The sequence below is a fragment of the Anopheles nili genome, chromosome 3 (genome assembly GCF_943737925.1).
Source record: "Anopheles nili chromosome 3, idAnoNiliSN_F5_01, whole genome shotgun sequence".
Taxonomy (NCBI): Eukaryota; Metazoa; Arthropoda; class Insecta; order Diptera; family Culicidae; genus Anopheles; species Anopheles nili.
Window position 1 is genome coordinate 24,099,194 of NC_071292.1, and position 19,190 is coordinate 24,118,383.

Here is a 19,190-nt window from a genome sequence, read left to right on the forward strand (position 1 = left end):
CACGCTCTTTTTTCTGGAGGGAGGTATTAAGGATCGTTTTTCCCCCCCGCAAGGAAAACGATCACGACCACATGCAGCGCAATTCATCAACGATACGTCCAAAGCATTCGATTCCGGGTGTAGGAAGATATATGCCTTTCTTTTGCCCGGTGCAGCACAACTTCCCCTATTTCCAAAGTAATGAAGGTACTCTTGCAGTTGTATGCCCTTGCCAGTCCAAGCACACGCGCGCTTTCCAATAGTTGGGGATGTTTTAGGCATCCACATTTTTGTAGTCATTTTATAGCCAATGATCGGATAATTTGTACCAAGAGGAGTAACAGCTAAGAACCAGTAGTATCGACTTCAAAATTTAAAACCGTATTAGCGACAATCATGCTTTAAATGTTTTGTATGTGGTTGGTATTTTTGTCTCCCTAGTCCCTTTATTGTTTGGTTAATTAATTAGTTATTTCTTGAATCAATGAGACATGATCTATTTAAGCACACATACACACAAACACATTCATAAAACGCCACCGATAAGCTGGATACACGCAAGCAGCAGTAGCATCAGCAGCAGCAGCAACAGCAGCAGTAGAACATATCAGAATGGAGAACATAGACTTAGAAGATAGTTCAGCCACTCCAAAAACTACGATCTGGGTAATGGTGACCGAGTTCCTAAATCAATCAAAGCTTGTTAGAGTTTGATATCGCGATGTGTCATGTCGACAAAACCGACAGCTACTAAATGTTGGCCACCCGCTTGAGCTGGTTTCTGCAATGTTCCATTTTAGCGGCTACGTTAGTGGGTAGAACTCGGTACTCTAAATGCTTGTCCACCGCCTATTATGATTGAAATCTCGACCAATTTTGTACACCTCAACGCCCGATATTAAGCTCTCGTCTTTGGTGGGTTCGCGTTTCCTTTTGCTTTGGTGGGTTTTATGAACGGGCTCATTTTGCATTCGTAGCATTTCTTAATACCACGCCAGCTGAAGAGTAAAGATATGCTTTCGTGCAGCTACGTTCGAGCAAACGTTCTACGAACATTGAAGGAAACGAGAGCATTAACTAGAATATCCATCGATCACTTTCAGAGGAAGGCATTGTCATTTTCCCAGCTTATGGTTCCCATTTCAGTGCAAATGTAAAGAAGAGAAGTTGTATGGAAACTAATCTGCAGGTCCCACTGTAGACGTATGTTAGGGAGCTGCTGCATAGTTATAACGGAAAACGGCTGGGGCATGAATGAAATGAAACCATTCGGAACCTGTTTTGAAACGCCGAGGTAAGACGAAAGAAGCCCCCTCCATGGGCTTGATCACCCTGATAATGAATGGCAATTTAATATAGAATAGAACAAACTAATGATGATGAACTAGTGCATAAACCCGGGGCGTTACGGGCTGCTGATGATACCCCTGATCGCTCCTAGGGTCGAAGAAGGAGACACATACAAAGAGAACAAAACTTTAAAACTTTAATCTAAATAGGTTTTAAGAGAGAAAAGATTAAAAAAACCAACCCTGTTGCAAAAACAAACCAGAGAAGAAGGCAAAGAAACCAATTATATGTAACCAATTGATAGTAATAAAATGAGGTAATCTTTCCTAAACACAATGTGTTCATTTTATTTGCTCGCATGTAATCAAACTTACAGTATGGATTGTATTCTTTTTTATCCAACAAGGGTAAAAAATCAACAACGTAACTACATTTTTTAAGCAACAAGCTGAGCGCTTTACTTACACAAATCTTATAACCTAATTTTCAGCATTTTAACCAAGCTGTTCCGGCGAACGATAAACATGGTTTTAGGTTTAAATGCGTAATGCATCCTGCTAGTTGCCTCTATTAGACTCGCATCAAAGTTCGTCAGTATCTTCAAACGCCCAGTCGCTGTCGGGTTGCATCACGGACAGGAACATCTCGTCCGTCATGTCGCTATCGTCGATCGTGAAGGGCGAAGGATAATTGCACGGAATACACTGCATGTACGCCACGCCGGTGTTGTGACCGGTGCACTCGCACGTTTGGCAACTGTTCGGGATGGCCGTCCAGGCGATACGCTTCGCAAACACCTTAATGAACTTCTTCGTGTTGTTCGTGTTAGCACGATCCTGGCGCAGTTTGTGTCCACCGAAAACGGATCCATCCGTCTCGAGTGCCAGCGCTATGCATTCGCCCAACGTTGCCTTCGGTAGACGGATCTGCCGGCGCAGATCTTCATCACCAACCAGCTCTTTCACGTCCTTTTTCGTGTATGCCGCACGGTTGTCCATGCCGTAGAACAGCCGGGAAACGCGGGATTTCTGGAACGAAAGCTCGTGATCGGCCAGAATGTGTAGCTTGATGTCGTTCTCGACGAGCAGTTGTACGATCGACGAAAAGTCCAGCCGCATACGAGACGTGGTGCAACGTGAGCACGGCAGCATGATGAACGTTTTCGATGCACCTGGGCGGAACACCAGCTTCGAAGCTAGCGTGATCGCATCGAAGATGTCCTCGTTGGTGCCATTTCCGACTGAGATGTGTTCGAAGAACGGTAGCAAACGGTTGTGGGTCTCAAACACGTTGTTACCCACCACCACACTGTGTGCTCGATCGAAAGGTACAGCGCCACCGAACGCGATCACACCGTACCGGGTGTCATGTATGCCCAGATCCTGCAGCTCCCGGTTGATGCTTTCCACCAGCAGGCTAATGCTCTTCGTCTGAACAAACTGCTCGTTGCAAGGCTTAGCCTCGATAATGAACACAATATCGGCCGCTTTCGGGACATCCTCATCACGGAGCGGCACGAAACTTCCCTCCGGCACGTGACTTCCGTTCATCATTGAGCAACTAAAAGAAGAAAGGGTACAGTTTAGAATAAGCGTTCTTCGCAAGGCACCTACGTGGGAATGCACTTTCAACGCACCTTATGCAGTTGTTCGGGACACGTAGAAGCGTACCCTCGATCGCACACGCCTCAATGTATGCCAACGCAGCCGTACATGCTCCCCGATCCGTTGGAATTGCGTCCGATTCCTTCTGCAGATTGTGACCCAAATCCAAGCACATTTCATAGAACGGCGTTACGTCGACCACCGCGAAACAGGACGCGAAGTACGACAGCTTGTGACGGAAGAAGGAATCGCACAGTTGGCTCAGCTCGTTCGAGGCGCTGTAGAAGTTACTGGTATGGTTCGTCGTCGTGACTGGCGTTTCGCAACCGGGCAGTGCCCAGCTGTTGAGAAACTCTTCGTCCGATGCACTGTAGAGGTTGGTGGCGGTAATGTGGTCATCGAACGGTTCGTTGTTCATCGTTCCGAGTAGACCCGCTATCTTGCCGAAGTACCAGCCGTGCAGCTCCAGCCAGCAAAGGTGATACCGGAGACTGCAAGCGAGCATGAATCCGCGCTGCGAGGCGATGTACAGAAGATCCGATTCACGGTAGGCCACCGTCTCGGTACCGATCATGGCCGGCAGGGCTGTGGCGTCTTTGTCGTTGATTTTCACCGACTATGTGCAAAAATAATGAAAATAAGGAGTAATCAGTAAACACAGACTCTTGATCGCGAGCGAAATAAAGATCAATAGAATGCATTCAAAACTAATGAGCATGATCATGAGCGATGACACGTGAAATGCGAATCCTGCTAATGTAGATCACCAGTGCTTGACACGTACAATATCGAAAACATCGATTGACAGCGTGTGGTCATCCGTTATTAGCGTTATTTTCCTCGAGCTGCGACCGTTCGCCAGCACCTAGAAGACAGAATCAAAATTTGTAATAACTCAAGCTCCAACTACATAATCTCAACAATTACCGATGGCTCGAGCAGCAGCGTAAAGGTTCGGTTGTGATAATCATGCGCCAAAAGATAGCGACACCGGTTCGTTTCACTCGCACGCAAATCCATCGATACGAAGCGTTTATCAAAGGACATGTAGTGTCTCGATCCGATAAGCAATCCGATGCTTTTGAACGGTGGTAACCACATCTGCGGATTCGAGTACGGGCAGATGTCGTTGTACAGCGTCCAGATCGTCGTGTTACTGCCGGAAAACATATCCTGAATGTCGCTGATGAACTTAATCTCGGGTATCTCCTCAAATTTGGGCGTCTCGTTGAACGCGTGCCATGACATGGGCAGCTTCTGCTCTAGCTCCATCACACCGTGCTCTGGGTCGAAGATAAATTTGGTCTTCGCCTGCCGGTAATGATTTTCCGCCTGCAGTGCCGTTTGTGCTATGTGCGAGAGTTTGTGGCGGATGATTGCCCACATTTCGTGTAACCTTCGCTCGACCTGGAACTCTTCCGCAACCCACTCAATCTTGCCACGAACCTCGTGGTACCGTTGGATGAAGAACTGCACATACTCGATCTTTTGCAGACCCTTGATCTCTTCAGTCAGCTCCATCACCACCTGATGGAACTCGCGCCCGAACGGTACGATTTGGAAGTACTTTTCGCGTAAGAACCGGTAAGACACGGCGGAGTACTTTCTAACGTTGGTAAACACGTCATTCGTTACGACGTCTTTGTACAGCATGTCCAGGTCCTGCGTGAAGTTGGTGACCGTGTTGAAGTACGGTGAATCCGCGATCTCTTGCGTTTTGTTGTACAGGAATGCTGTGAAATGTGTAAGTTGTTAGAATATTCCGTGAACGTAAAGATCACTTCCAGGTGCGTGAAAAAAAACGATGGACTTACTGAATATTTCATTTCCGACAAACCATCCCAGCGATTCGCCATAATGAGCCAGCCTGATTATCGTCGGTTCAATATTTTGCAGCATCCGGTGCCAGAACGTTGATGCCATGGATGTGCATTTTTCCCACATGTCTTGAATGTTCTGCAAGTGTACAGTTTAACTTAATCTCTCCGCAATCGATCAATTCCCTCAGCAAGAGTGCTACATTACCTTGATAAACTGTAAGTGGATATCCTTTACGAACTTATCGTACCGTTCAAGGGATTCTTCCAACGTTGAAGAGAGATAGCGCATAGAATCGCCTTGGAAAATCCGTCCAATGATGTCGATGAACTTCTGGTACGACTGCTTAACGCGCTCCAGTAGCCAAGCAATCGACTTACCGAGCGCTTGTCCTGATTCACCCATCACTTGCCACAGTTCGGTGAGAATCTTCGGCAGAGATGTTATCTTATTCCGTATCGCCAGCTCATCCAGCACCGTAATCGTGAAGTTGATGGCTGAGCGGATGTAAAAATCATCAGCCACATACGACCCGTTCAAGAAGTTGTGCAGATCAGCCAAATCATTCTGCAGCACGCTTAATCCTGAAACGTCCTCCAGCAGCCCTTCCACGTAAGGCTGAGCGGACTCGTAGATACCCATCGCCGTGTCCTTTGTCTCCAGGTAAACGTGCTTGATCCAAAACTCCGTATACTCCAGGAACGACTGGTGCATGCGGTTGAAATAGTCCTTCACCCATTCCTGCAGGTCGGATTTAATCTGCGGGCGCCACAGCATGCGCCCAGTTATCAACCGAGAGTGGTTCATTTTCATGTAGTACGTCACGTCAACCTCGCGCGCGTTGTCATAGTCCCGCCAAAAGTCAAAGTAGGCACTGCGCGAATCCGGAATGACACCGTACATGTACACGTTCTCTGACCCGTCCGGGGTGATGTTCACCTTCATGTGCACCAGTTTGTCGTCGATGTTTAGGTAGAAAAATCCGACGGCGTCCACATCCGTACCATCCAGCAGCGTTCCGTTGATCAAATACATCGGATATGCTCCCGCTGCTTTCGTCCACAAGCGATACTTACTTTGAGACGTGATGCGCTGTTGAGATCGAAATGAAACGGAAAGGGGTAAGATTACGTGAAACTTCAAACACCGCCATCGAAAATTAACCTCATAGTGCAGTTCCTTCTGTGGAATATTCAGCGAACCCAACACGTGGCCGTGCATCTGCGACAGGTACGCGCGTTTATAATGCGAATTCGAGCTGACGCCATACAATCCTTGCTTCATTCCAACCGATCCAATCGAAACCAGATCCAGCTCGGATGCCTCGTGGATGCTGAACAGATGATACGAGTAGTTCCAGTACCCAACGAGTGGCCGCAGATCGTTCAAATTAAAACCCATCCCCATGAGATGTTCGTCATCGTCGGTATACCGCAGCTCTAGCTTCGAGTTAAACCAATGCTTTGGATCGGTGAAATACTGCGCATCCATGGTGACATCCTTCTGGAAACTGGGATGACCGAGAGCAAGCTGTACTCGCTGCCCACTGGTGGTGCTGTTGGCCAGATCACGCCATACAACCGCCCCACGGATTGTCCGCTCCTTTGGCAGCTCATCATCATCCTCCGTGTTCGTTCTGTTCGGGCTGTACGACAGCGTGATGTCCGAATCGAACGCATGCTCCGTGTACGAGTACCACCCGTCGGCGGAAATGTTCCGCTTAGGGTAGGAAATTTTAAGCGTAAAGTTTTGCGACGCCACATCCTCACGCGAAAAGTTGCTTAGATGAAAATCATAAGCGATCCAAACGGTCGGCGAGAGCAGCAGTTTGGACTTCTTTTTGCGGACGTTATTATCCTGCTCGAAATCGGCCGTCAGCACAACGGTTCGGTTGGGGTGGATTGCTTTGAGGAGATATTCCTGGCCCAGCTTTTTGTTGATGACATGCAGCTCACCGGTGATGTTGAAATTCTTCTGGTTTCTCAACTGGAACACCTCGGCACGTTTGATGTCCTGTGGAAAACGTATCAAACGATAAGCTACCCAGCGGTCGAATAATTTTTAAAATACGCTCTCTCACGTGATCACTCACCAAAGATTGACGCTCATTTGTGTCAGCCTTGTCTAAAGAGTGCACGTAGTGTACTCCCACGGGCATGAATTTGTTTTCTAACGTTACGTCTATGGTTTCCTTTTCGAAATCGTCCCTAAATCGCAAAAAGTTTTAACATAGTCAATCATCCGCTTTAATGTCGAGCGCTCATGTTTATCTCTTCATTACCTAGATTCCTCCTTCGACGTGTACTGCCCATTGAGGACCTTCTCGCTGTTATAATCAACCTCCGCGTGACCGATTGTGATGGCAGGCCGTTGCACGAGTCCATATTTCACCTCGGCGTAGTGTCTGGTTTGCAGTGGCACCTCGATTTTAACCGTACCGTGTTGCTCACGGGCTTGATTTTGGTTGCGATAGGTGGCCTTCGCATCGAACACGGCACTCGATTCCGGCCAGGTACCCTTCAGATATCGTATCGATTCCAGGGGCGTTTCGGTAAACGCCAGCTGACCATGAATCCAGGACACGTTCAGGAACGGAGTTGAACAGTTCACATCTCCCTTCATGTTGGACAGATTGTTGAACAACACGTTGGCGCTGGCCACTTTCGTTGATGCCGGTATCGATATGTTTCCGCTGCAAAGAAACGTCATGTGGGAAAATTGATCAGTGCCTTTTTTCCTCTCAAAGCTACCACTCGCTTTTCCACACCCACTTACCTCACGAGGTACAGTGAATCGACGAAATCGTACGATCCGTGCGCCAAAAAGGCATCCTCCAAATACCAAGGTCCGCGCAAACCAGCCGTCACCTCGCGACGATCGCCGATGCGGAACATGGCCAGGTTCGATTGAATCCTTTGCTTACGTACGTCAGGACCCCACTCGCACCGCACCAACGCTCTAAGATCACCGATGAAACTGTACTCGGAATGGTACGCGTACCGTTTGCGGCTTTCGTCCGTTTCATACGACGTTTCCAGATTGAACGTCTTTACCGGTTCCACGAAGGGCAGGTTACCGTTCATGGCCAGCGCCAGCGTATGCACGTCACCTACTGGCTTTGGTAGCTGCACTTTCATCATTGCTGACAGATCGCGGATGGAGATGATGTCCACCGAAGCATTGGCGCTGAATCTGAATAACCATAAAACCTTTGGGTTTAAAATTTCACAACTCAATGGAAAACTACTCATCGTACTCACATCCAAATGTTGTTCAAATTCAAATCCCCACCAAACGTGAGGTTGTGATTGTTTTCCACATCCGGATTCACGTATCGAACACCGGTGCGGAAGAAGCGTTCCACCGAATTCCTTAGCACGCGGTTCTCCAATGCAAAGCGCATGTTCGATTGCAGCGCCCAGTTCCACAAGCAGCTAGCGTTACCGGATACGTCTCTAATGGCGTACTTCGCCACTACCGAGCCCGAGATGGGCTGAACATCGAACACCATCTCGACGTCGGCTTGGTCGATGCCATACTGCACCCACGGAGAGCGCAGGTTAAACTTACCCAGCGCTTTTCCGTCCGTCTCCGGATTTATTCCGATGTTAAAATCAACATCCTTGAGGCTCGGTTCCGACGATTCCACTCCCAGCTTGACGAACCAATCCGACATCGCTGCGAGCTTGAAACTTCCATCAACCTTTGCGGTTTTGCTTCCGCTTTCCAGCTGCAAGTTGAACTCCGTCCCCGTAGACTGCTGTTCGCAACGATAGCTTATCGAACCAGCCGATCCCTCGAGCCCAAGCGGTTGGAAGGCTAGATCCGCACGGTACGGGATGTCTTCGATAATCGTTGCTTCACCTTCCAGCTGGAAAATGTGCTCGTTGCGGAACAGCTGGCCGGACACGATGTACTGACTGCCTCGCCGTTGCTGCAACCGGCCGTGAATGGATAGGTTCCTGTAGTCCGCCATCGGGACGCTCAGATCGATGCTGAACATTTCACGGTTTCGCTCGGCTCTGGCTCTGATCTCCTCCACTGCTCCCGATTGATCCTGGAATTTGACGTTCCAGTAGGCTTTGGGAAACGGCGTTCGAGTGATCAGGAAGTCGGTGTTGATCAGGTTGATCGGCAGGAAGTTTGATTGGTATTTTCCTACTCCATTAATGAAGTGAGGTTTTGCGAACGTCCAGCTACCATCCATTCGGAACTAATAATGCGTAAGAAGAGTTAATTATAATAACTAGACGATAAAACGCGCTCCAGCACGTGAGACTGTAACTTACGTTGCTGTACGAATCACCGTCGTTCACGAGGAAGCCCAAATCCATAGAGTTTTCAATATTCGAAAAGTCCTGCTTGTAGAACACACGACACGCATAATATGGCATAAGGGGCGCTCGAACCCAAACACCCATGTACGTATCGATAAATTGATCTTCACTCTACGAAAAGGACAAGATAAGTGATAAGTGTGATGTAATATGAGACAATATTAACTCTTAATTTATCCTACACCGTACCTCAAACGAAAGCGCCAGCGATGCATCTGTTGTCATGGTTTTCGCAGTCAAGTTACCTTTGTAGCTGTGATCGTCTAAATCCAGCGATCCGTTCAAGAACACCTTCTGCAGGTTCTTGATCGGTGTCATGAGATCCACCAAGGCCTGATGCTTGTGCACCTCGGCTTCATCCACGTAGTGTCTGTAGTTCACATTGAAACCGGTGTTGACCCACTCCGATCGATTGTTAAACTTCACGTTCATTCCCACCGTTACGCCCGCGGCCAGATTGGCAAACTTAAGGACGAAATCGGACGTAATCTCCTGCGCCACCGGGAAGGGCGTCTTGAGCCCCAAGCTGTTCTTCATGTTCAACATGTCCATCAGATAGAAGCGATTGCGAATATCGATGTCACCCTGGGGTAGCTTCACCTTACCGATCGCGCGATAGTTCGACTTGTATTCCGTCAGCTCGAGTGTACCCGCGATCGTTGGTAGTACGATCGTGTACAGCTCGAAGTCACCGATGAAGTTCAGCAAGTTCTGCTCATCTTCCTCGTCTTCTTCCTCTTCCTCCTCATCGTCGGAATCGTCCATGTTCCACGCTTCTTCCTCCACCATCGAGGAAGCCGTCTGCGGTAGCAGCTGCCGTATGAGCTGTGCCTTTGGTTTCGAAACCGCCTTCAAACCCAGCTTGTACTCTGAAAACTTGCCCGACAGTTCTACGTCCACGTACTCCGGTCGCTCGCTGTTGATCACGACCTTCATGATCAGTGCGCTTTCTTCAAACTTCTGGAGCGGCGTGTAGAGCCGGTACGAGTACTCAAAGTCCTTCAGGTGCACTTTTCTCCACACTCCCGTACAACCCAGCACCATGTTGTTCATACCGACGCGGAAGTCAATGTTGTCCGGCTGCAGTTTTCCTCTCATGATCACCTTCTCCAGATCCTTCAGTGGCGTCGCAAGGTGGAACTTTACGTCAAAGTTTTGCGTCGATACGACGGCGTACAGTAGCTCCACACCAAGCGCGCTCTTCGGTGTGATCACTTCCGCCACCAGGTGACGATCTTTCTCGCTCACCCCAAACCGTCCGTTGATGTTGCGGTAGTTCTCGTTCGATGAGGTAACGTTAGCCGTCAGCATGCAGTCGACCAGGTTACGCACGTGACCCTCCAGCACCATCTCGTACTTGTCGACTTCTAATTCTAAATCAGCCGCACCGGTTATGGCACGGCTTTCGCTCAGAGACACCTTCGCCACGAGAGCACCCGTTTTGTAGCCCTCGAACGGACTGTTAAACTTCAGCAAACCTGACACGTTCCGGTGATGTTTGTCCACGTCGTACTGCCAGTTCGATCGCACGGAGAACGCCTGCGGGGTTTCGTTCGTCACCGTATGGTTGACGGTACAAATCGTTTCGATTCGCTTCAGGTCGTACTTATGCTTCAAGTGCAACATCGCGGTGGGTACGTGCTGAATAGAGCTGTGCAGTTTCGTCTCCAGCTCACAGTTGAAGTCTGTTTCATTAGACATGTAGTATCCCATCAGCTCTAGGCCGAGATTCTGATCTTCAGCCCAATGCGCCGAAACGTTCGTGCGAAGCATGTTGTTCTTGAAGTAAAAACCACCCTTCAAGGCGTTACGACGCCACCCGGTGAAGGGCGTATCCAGCTGGAACAGGAGCCACATGTTGCGCAGAATTTCCTCATCCGTACCAGCGTCCAGGTGCATCTCGATCGCCTCGGTTGTGTTCCACGAAATGCGCGCATTAGCCAAGTACCTCGGATCAATCATCTTCAAATCGAACGTCCCGCTAAAGGTACGGTTTGGGTAGGACACGAGGAACAACCCATCGTATGTCCGATCTATCGGGGTGTTTAGCTCCCCGGATAAAACAACCCGCTGTGTTGGATCCCGGTTGGCATCCCACTTTAGTTCCACGCCTACCTCTCGTTTCAGGGCCGTGGAATAACCCCGCAGAGACACGCTGACGTCGCGAACCCTACAAAATGGAAGCATACAGAGAGCTAAGCATAATCCACTGTAATTTCTGATGATCTTCCGCGAACATACTTATCGATGTGTAGCTCTAGGTCTAGCTGTTTGATTGGTGCCGATTTCATGAGCGCCGAAAACCAGTACAACCCATCATCCCATCGGAGTTCCGCGTAGCTGCTGGTGCCATTCTCCGTCTCCTGCTTGTGATGGAGAATGATGCCGTACGGTTTTTTGTCGTACTGAGCGAGTACATTCAAACGGTTGCTGTACTCATCACGGATGTACTTCAAATCCCCAAGAACCTCGATGCCTGATGGTCCAGTTTGTGCTACTAGCTTCGCGTGATGGTAGCTCTTGACGATCGAGCTACGATCCTTGTACCAACCGCTGACGTTGAGTGCGTGAGCCGAAAACCAAACGCCCCTGAAATCGAACTGATCATAACCGGAGGTGTTAGGCGATCGTTTTCAGGATATTCAGCATCGACCTCACGCTACTTACGCTGTGCTCTTTTTGTGCATTTTCCTTGATCTTGATGTTGGCGGTGCACGGGTTAAACCCAGGCACAGTCAGATTGAAGGCACCATCGAACCAAAACAGTTTCGTTCGTGGAATGAAGAATGCCACCAGCCCGGTGATTTCCCTCTGAGGAGCATACCGGGCCAGCAACCGTACGCTGTGGTCCATACCCTTCTTCAGCATACTTTCGTGGCTGCAAAAATATAAAAACAAACCACTTGCGGTCGTTAGCAAGAGCTTTTTATCGCAATCACACCTCCCGTTATACTCACATGAGCATAGCCTTTAGATCAATCTTTGATCGGGGTCTCGTCACCTCGAAGGATACACTTGTCCGTTCCGTTGGGTTTTCAAGCTGCCCGCTAGATGGCGCTAGGTACATCATGCTCCGGTAAGGATTATCATGAGCAAATATCACCTTGACCGTAGTTTGGTACGACTCATTGCGTAAATCTGCGGCGTTGTTGTGCAGCAACGTGAAATCGTAACGGCCAGTTCCCTCTAGGAAGGTTGTGTTCAGGGCAACATCGAAGTGTGGATACGCGCTCGAACGCAGATCAAAGTTAACGTTGTACGTCGAGATGTCCTTTCTGATCGCTTCTGCCATCGCGTTGATCACCAAATATTCCATTTTACTCATTGCAAACTAAAGTGGTCCGTGTGAAGATAAATTCAGGTTTGATTAACAAATTAAGCACATGTGTCTGCATTGCCACACTTACCCGGTACTCCATGGAGTTATGAATCATGTACGTCGCGTTGTGAGAGATCGAAACGTATCCGATCGCCTTCGCGCGGAGCCGCTTCGTTTCAAACACCACCATATAGTCCCACTGCGTGATATTGTTCTTCTCCGTTTGCCTAACATGACCGCCCATTCCAGCAATGCGATCGTTGTTAACCGACAGGAAAAACGATGGATAGTACATGCGCCCATTCCGAGCACTCGTCTTATTGTAGCCTATCTCGAGGGCCAGATATTTGCGATCGTTCACATTTAGCGACGTCTCCAACCGGTGCTGATTCGGATTGTTAATGTAAATGCCGATCGCCTTATGCGAGATGTTCCCGTTCACGAACGACATGGTGGCTGTTTTACGCTGTGCCTCGAGCGTTACATTGGCGCTGAATATGCGAGGAACGTGCGAATTGGGCGTCTCGAACAGGACTGTCCCGATCGTTTGATTCAACCGTTCGTCCCAGTTGTACCGCAACACAAACACCTTAGCCGTCAGGTCCGCCTTCTCTAGGCTTAGATCGAAGTTAACCGGTCCGCTAAGGATGAGGCTTGGAACCTCGATGTCCCGGCTGCTGCTCACATCCGGGAGGCTAAAGTTGGCGCACATTTTCAACCCAATCGCCTGATCAATAACCGGCCACGTGCAGGTGGAATTAGAATACCGCCGCTCGATACCACCCTGCCGATGCTCTCGCCCATCAATCTGCACGAACATCTCCGACCGGATGCTAAAGATGTCGTTCCGGTCCTGTGGCAGACTGAGCTGCAAGGACGCAGCATCCTTACCGCGCCATTTCAGGTGTGCGGCCCAGGCGGAGCTCGAGTACAGGTTCGTCTTCACCTTGATCGCCGTGCTGGCATGCATGAGATCGCTTTTCATCGTCGCCGTAATGTCCACCGTCACACTGGGCTTTACTTTGCCCTCGATGTCGCCCATAGCGCGAGGGATTTCGTTCGTCTTGCCCGTCATTCGCAGATCCACTGACGACGCACCGACCATACCGAGCGCCAACGGTAACCCAGAGCTCAAAGGAACATCGTACGAGGCATCCAGAAATACGGCCGACTTGGTGTACGACATCTCCTTGCCGGAGAACAACCGCGAAAGCATCTTCCACTGGGCGTGCTGTTTGAACAGGTCCACCCCATCCGGGAAGTACATCATTTCGTTGCCAAAAATCTTCACCCTAACCGTTAGCCGGGGTTTTCCGAAGTTGCTCTTCAGCTGGTAACCGAGCAGCTCGACCTCGTTCTGCATTTCACGTGCGATGACGGCAGGCAGCGCTCGCGCAGTGTCCCGCTTCTGGCGAACATCGTCACCAGCATCGAGATCGTCGTTCCACACCGGATCGTCCTCGAACAAATCGAGGACGCGCGCTGGGACGTACTGGCGCAGCAGTTTCAGGTACTTCATCACCTGCTCGTTCACCATCTTTGCGCTGTACGTGCCATTCGGGCCGAACAAGTGCTGCACCGAGTCTTCGAGCCCCTCGAGGCGTACGTTCAGCTCGAGAAAGTTGACCGACTCCCCGAACAGGTCCGCTGTCAGGTTCAACCGCACGGATCGCGGCAGATACGAGTCGGTGGCGAAGATCACGTTACTGTCCACCGTCGCGCCAAAGTTGTACTTGTCAAAGAAGAGCGTTTGTTCGTAGTTGCGCGAGAACTTGCGCACATCCAGCCAGAACTTTTTGCCGAGGTCGTTCTCCGCGAGGAGACCCTGTGCCTCGACGCGTACTGGTGATGCGCTCTTGGCGAGATTCGTCAGGTGAGACCACACGAACGAACCGACCTGGCTTACTTCTTCGTTCTTCAGCACGTGCTTGATGAGCTTCACGGACAGATAGTCCGGGCAGCGCATGGCCTGAAGGTAGGCAGCCATACGCACCTCCACGTCTAGCTGGAACGTCGAGTACAGCTTCAAGAAGTAATCCTTCGTGCGAAGACAATCGCTACGCCGGAACACGTTCACCGCCTCGACACGCACCTCGACCGGATATCGGTCGCTTTCGATGATGTTCCGCAGATCGTAGTTAAAGCGTTTGTTCACCACGCCTATGTTGCTCAGTGACATCAGCAGGACGATCACCGAATCACGCTTTTGGCGATCTTGTTCGAGAACATCCGCGCGTTGGGTGGCTTCAAGCAATTCCGACTCTAGGAATTGTACGATCGACTGAACACCCTCGTCCTCCGCACAGTCGGGATTTATTTTGCAGAATGTGTTCACAACCGTGGTGGCCGACAGGACGTACGTTTGATCGCCGGTGGCTTTACCGTGCTCGATCAGCTCCAGCATTGCCTCCAGTACTTCTTCGTTCGGGCGCGTCAGATAGGCGATCGATTCCATCCATTTGCTAGCCAGTGCGGCCGTCACTTGGCCCTTCACGATTTGATCCTTCATGAGTGTCACCGAGGCTGCCGTTCTGATGTACGGTAAGCTCTCAAGGATGTGGTTACGCCCGTTATCACAAATGCTGCCCGAACGCGTGAGCAGTTGATACAGGGCGTTCATGGAAAGCGTACGGGCCGCGCTCAGGAAGGTAAGAAATACGTCCGGAAAGTCACGCTTAATATTAGGAAATCCAAGCGCACACAACTGCTTCAGCAATTCACGTGACGCCTTAATTTCGTCGTGACTGTCCCGGGCTGATGGTGTGTGATCGTACAGCAATGCCGAACGTCGCTGAATGTCGATCTCCTCCTTGTGCTGGCCATCTTGACCGTACGTTTCTTCGTCGGCAAGCTCCAGCTTGGCGTAGGTTTCGGTTACCGCTCCTGCCAGACCGTTGGAGAATGGAACCAGCTGGTGGCGCTCGTAGCAAGCGACGCTTTTGTAAATCGAACTATCAACGACAATCTGTGCACGTTCACACGGGGAGGATATTTAAACAAGATTACGTGGTGATAAAATATTTTGATCGACACAAACAACACGTGGCGTGAAACCACATGACGTAAAACCACGTGGCGTAAAACCACGTGGCGTGAATCCAGGTGGCGTGAAACCACGTGGCGTGAAACCACGTGGCGTGAAACCACGAGGCGTGAAACCACGTGGCGTAGCAAATACCTCTTCTAGAAGAACATACTTACATCACAATAGCTGGTAGAGTTCAAAATTGGCCAGGCAACGTAATTCTAGATGTAAAACAGTTAAGTAACATTATGTTTTGACCCAAAGTGGGAGAAAATTAAAGCTTAGCCTTCTTTAGATGCTTACCGGTCGGAAATCGTACGGCACGGTTTGAATAAGCGATGTGGTCTTGTACCTTCGCTTGCACGTCACGATGTTCTTCGTTTTACGAAACACCAAGCTAGTCCCATTCCGGTCGGACATCGTGTACTTAACGTCGCAAATGCCCGATACGTCGGTTTCCGTTGTTTCGAAGTCGATATCGAACCGTGGCATCGTATTTTGCAGCGCCGACAGGACACCTCGCTTCAGATTCAGCGTCCACACCGGTTCACTCTCCTCGTGGCATATCTCACCGATCGTACCATCGTGGAAGGCAAACCGCAGATCAAAGCGCATCAACTCCTCCGCGATCACTTCACTCTTCGGATGCACCTCATTGGTATCGCTTAGGTCGGGGGCATTGTAATCATCGGCATAGTCGAAACCGGACGTATCATCTGCCGGTTGGACAGCAGCCCGTTCGCGTACCTCGATCGAGTACAGCTTCAACAGGGCCTGACATGGCGCATAAAAATCTACCTCCGCCACGGATGATATATGTAGCTCGGAGCTGTTGTCGCCGCTACCCACCAAGGCTGTCTTCACGTACATCGAGTAATCGAACTTGTACAAGCTGCCCACATTGTACCGGAACTTTGTGTTGGTAGTAGCACACGCGGGCCTTCCGCATATGCGAGGATCTTTCAGAGGATCTGAGATGGGAAAGGTTAATGAAAGTGCGTTGCAATTAAACACAGCGCGAATTGATCCTCGTGATACCACTCTAGCGCAGGTGATACAAATTCATGCGGCATATCTAAAAAAGGAGATTTTCTCCTATTGTGGAAATAATTTCCTGAAACACAGTTTCTGAGGAGATTCATAATTTCTACTTCAGGATAATAATGATTGCCACATAAATACGTAGTATACATAGTATAGAACGCATTCCACATTCTATGGAAAACAAATCAACAAACAATGGTGTATCTCTATGGTGTTGTAAATTCCTGATCGAAGGATTATGACGATCAGTCAACAAAATTTGATGATGCTGCAAAAATAAAAGTCTCGGACAAACGTTGTTTGTTTATCGCTACGATTAAAAGGACGATTGAGATGACCAATATGAAAGGCAGAAAAGAAAGTATCTCCACCCACAACCTAAAACTGTATGGTTCCACCAAGTTTTACTTACTTCTTTTGTATGCTTCTGCTTGAAGCGATAGCGCGGCAAGGAAAACAAATCCAAAAATCAAGCTTTTTCGCTTTGCCATGATTGCGCACGTGTATGTCTTCGATACGTTAGCACTTGTTGGCACTTTACGAAACACTCATTTTCCTTTCTCACACTGTATTTCGGTTCTCTGTTGAAAGATGAATATTGCATTATTCGCACAATTAAGAAGCATAATTTTGTTTTAACTCGGTGATCATACACATTATTGGCGTAGGACACTCAACAGTAATGCGGTTAATTTTGTTTTGGTTATAGCTTCGCCACTATCGGTCGAGTATTTCACTCCGTTTTGATAAACTTCACACCGCCTTCCAACTGTACGATCGCCTGCTACCTTCCTATATTTACACTGTGCATTCGATCGTACAATTGGTGTTCTTATCACCTTAAAACGATAGAGCACTGCGTCAACATCCCAAGACCCGGAATCTGTGTCGGGTTGCAGGACACCGATTTCTGTCATCGCTCGTTTCCGTACCCCAAGACACACACCACAGACGTCCCCGGTGCAGCTGAATCATTGTAAATGATCTCCATTCGGCATCATCGTAAACTTGAACTTTGGCTGCGTACGTCAATAATCAGCGGTTGTTGGCTTGTTGTCGTATGGTTTCTTTATCTCTTTATTTTATTTTCCATACTCTCTCTCTCTCTCTCTCTCTCTTTTTCTCTCTCTCTCTTTCACTCTATCTTCCATTCCCACACTACACTGCACGTTCTCGTTCACTCAGCACTCTGCTTCATCTCATAATCACCGACTCGGTTGATAACGAGAGGATCATCTTCCTTTCAGTGTGCTGATGGGATGTCATTCAACTGCGCCAACGTGGAATACTTGGAACCGTTGGCACTTCGTTGGAACCAAATGGAACGTTGGCACCTCGTGCAACGTAGCTTCAATTGATCACCACGAATCGTCACATTTGCAAAACCAAACCGAACTGAAGCTGCACTGAGCAACACTTTTCGTAAACGATGATGAGAGTGAACCCAGAAAGTATCAGAATTTCCGCCACGGCACACAAAACACACACGTTTCGGTACTATCAATCGTTGCGTAATCAAGTGGCTTTTCAACTCAAACATGCCAAATGCGGCTAGCATAAAAGCCGCCTGTCATCACGGGATCATTTGTATCCTGTCGAAACGATAGGATTCTAGCGACTTTCACGTATCGTGCGATCGTCAACTCACCAGCCAACACTTTGAACTACGGTTAGTGCGTGCACTTTGAAGATCACCAACTTTTCCACTTTCGCAGCACCAGAGAACTGATCGCGATCCGATCCGAACCGAACGAAGAAACAGACTGGCCAAAAGGAGAGTTCAATTACTAGAACCTGGCCCGAGCGGGTGCGAGATAATCGGTTCGGTTTGATGATGCGCGCTCCCGTTATCACCGGACCCAATGTCAAAGGTCTCGTGCGATCGTCTGGAAACGGATTCTGTCGGCTCTCGGGTGATAGGACATGCATTGATTCGGTGGACCGTGAAGCGGAGAGAATGAAGCCGGGGGTTGGCTTATCCCGGTAAGGGGTCCGGTAGGCGACGGATCGATGAGCTACAGTCGAATCTGGCTGATAAGATAGTTTCCTGAAGTAGCATGCAGCGAACAAGCGAGGAGCGGAACCACGCCAAGACTGAACCGATGACGGTGTTTCTTCCTGAGATTCGTATACGTTAATGATGGTTTGATGACGCTTTTCAGAACGGATGAGGCGCAATGGATCGTAATTTCCACAACAGGCCATTTATAACGAATCAAAATTAAAATCAAAAACATTAAGTGATTTCTTTGAAAGAACTAACCTTTTATTTTCATTCCATATTCTCCGTCACATGATATTAAATATCAAAATTGTTAAGTGTACGATTTCATCTTTTGCTAGCTGCTTGTACAATGCTACTCTTTGTCCTGCCATTTGTGAACGATGTACGATTTTCATTGTTTTGTTTATATTCGCCCAACGAATAGTAATAATTCTACATTTGTTCTAACTGCCTATACTTTCTGACTTTTACGTTGCTTGCAGTTCACATTGAGGAGTGTTCATGCAAAGAGTTTGGTTATCGAAATCGAATTAAAAGGAACGCTATTAATCGCTATTTACAAATACGTAGTCACGAGCGCCGGCATCGTGACGATCTTGAGCTGACTTTGTAAAAAAAGCTGTCTTTTATGCTGAATGTGGTGCAGACATATTAGAAAATAATTCAGAGATATCGCTATTTACTGTCGTAGAGTAACAGCCAATTGAAAGGTTCGAGGAGAATGCTTTTAATAAGTATTAAAACAACTGGTCTAATCAGTTGCATCAGT

General features: G+C 48.7%; 1 protein-coding gene across 1 annotated transcript; it reads right to left on the reverse strand.

Moving 5' to 3' along the window:
- Positions 1-1,614: 1,614 nt before the first annotated feature.
- LOC128723926 (uncharacterized) lies at positions 1,615-17,333 on the reverse strand. Its single transcript, XM_053817691.1, has 21 exons — positions 17,238-17,333; positions 16,829-16,925; positions 15,676-16,343; positions 15,549-15,593; positions 12,436-15,312; positions 11,986-12,359; positions 11,696-11,906; positions 11,270-11,628; positions 9,218-11,198; positions 8,981-9,139; positions 7,952-8,904; positions 7,467-7,883; positions 6,973-7,383; positions 6,784-6,898; positions 5,856-6,704; positions 4,899-5,783; positions 4,688-4,829; positions 3,801-4,606; positions 3,658-3,738; positions 2,906-3,489; positions 1,615-2,829 (listed from the first exon to the last, which is right to left on the reverse strand). Exons 1-21 carry the CDS (start codon positions 17,331-17,333, stop codon positions 1,851-1,853), a joined length of 13,089 nt encoding a protein of 4,362 aa, XP_053673666.1. The 3' UTR covers positions 1,615-1,850.
- Between the last annotated feature and the right edge of the window lie 1,857 nt (positions 17,334-19,190).

Bases quoted from the DNA above. Each gene is read 5' to 3' on its own strand.
- LOC128723926 (XM_053817691.1), bottom strand. From the start codon at position 17,333: ATGACAGAAATCGGTGTCCTGCAACCCGACACAGATTCCGGGTCTTGG. The intron at 15,313-15,548 runs GTAAGTATGTTC...GAACGTGCACAG, and splicing joins ACTCTACCAGCTATTGTGAT to ATTGTCGTTGATAGTTCGAT. The intron at 2,830-2,905 runs GTGCGTTGAAAG...TTCTTCTTTTAG, and splicing joins GTCCCGAACAACTGCATAAG to TTGCTCAATGATGAACGGAA.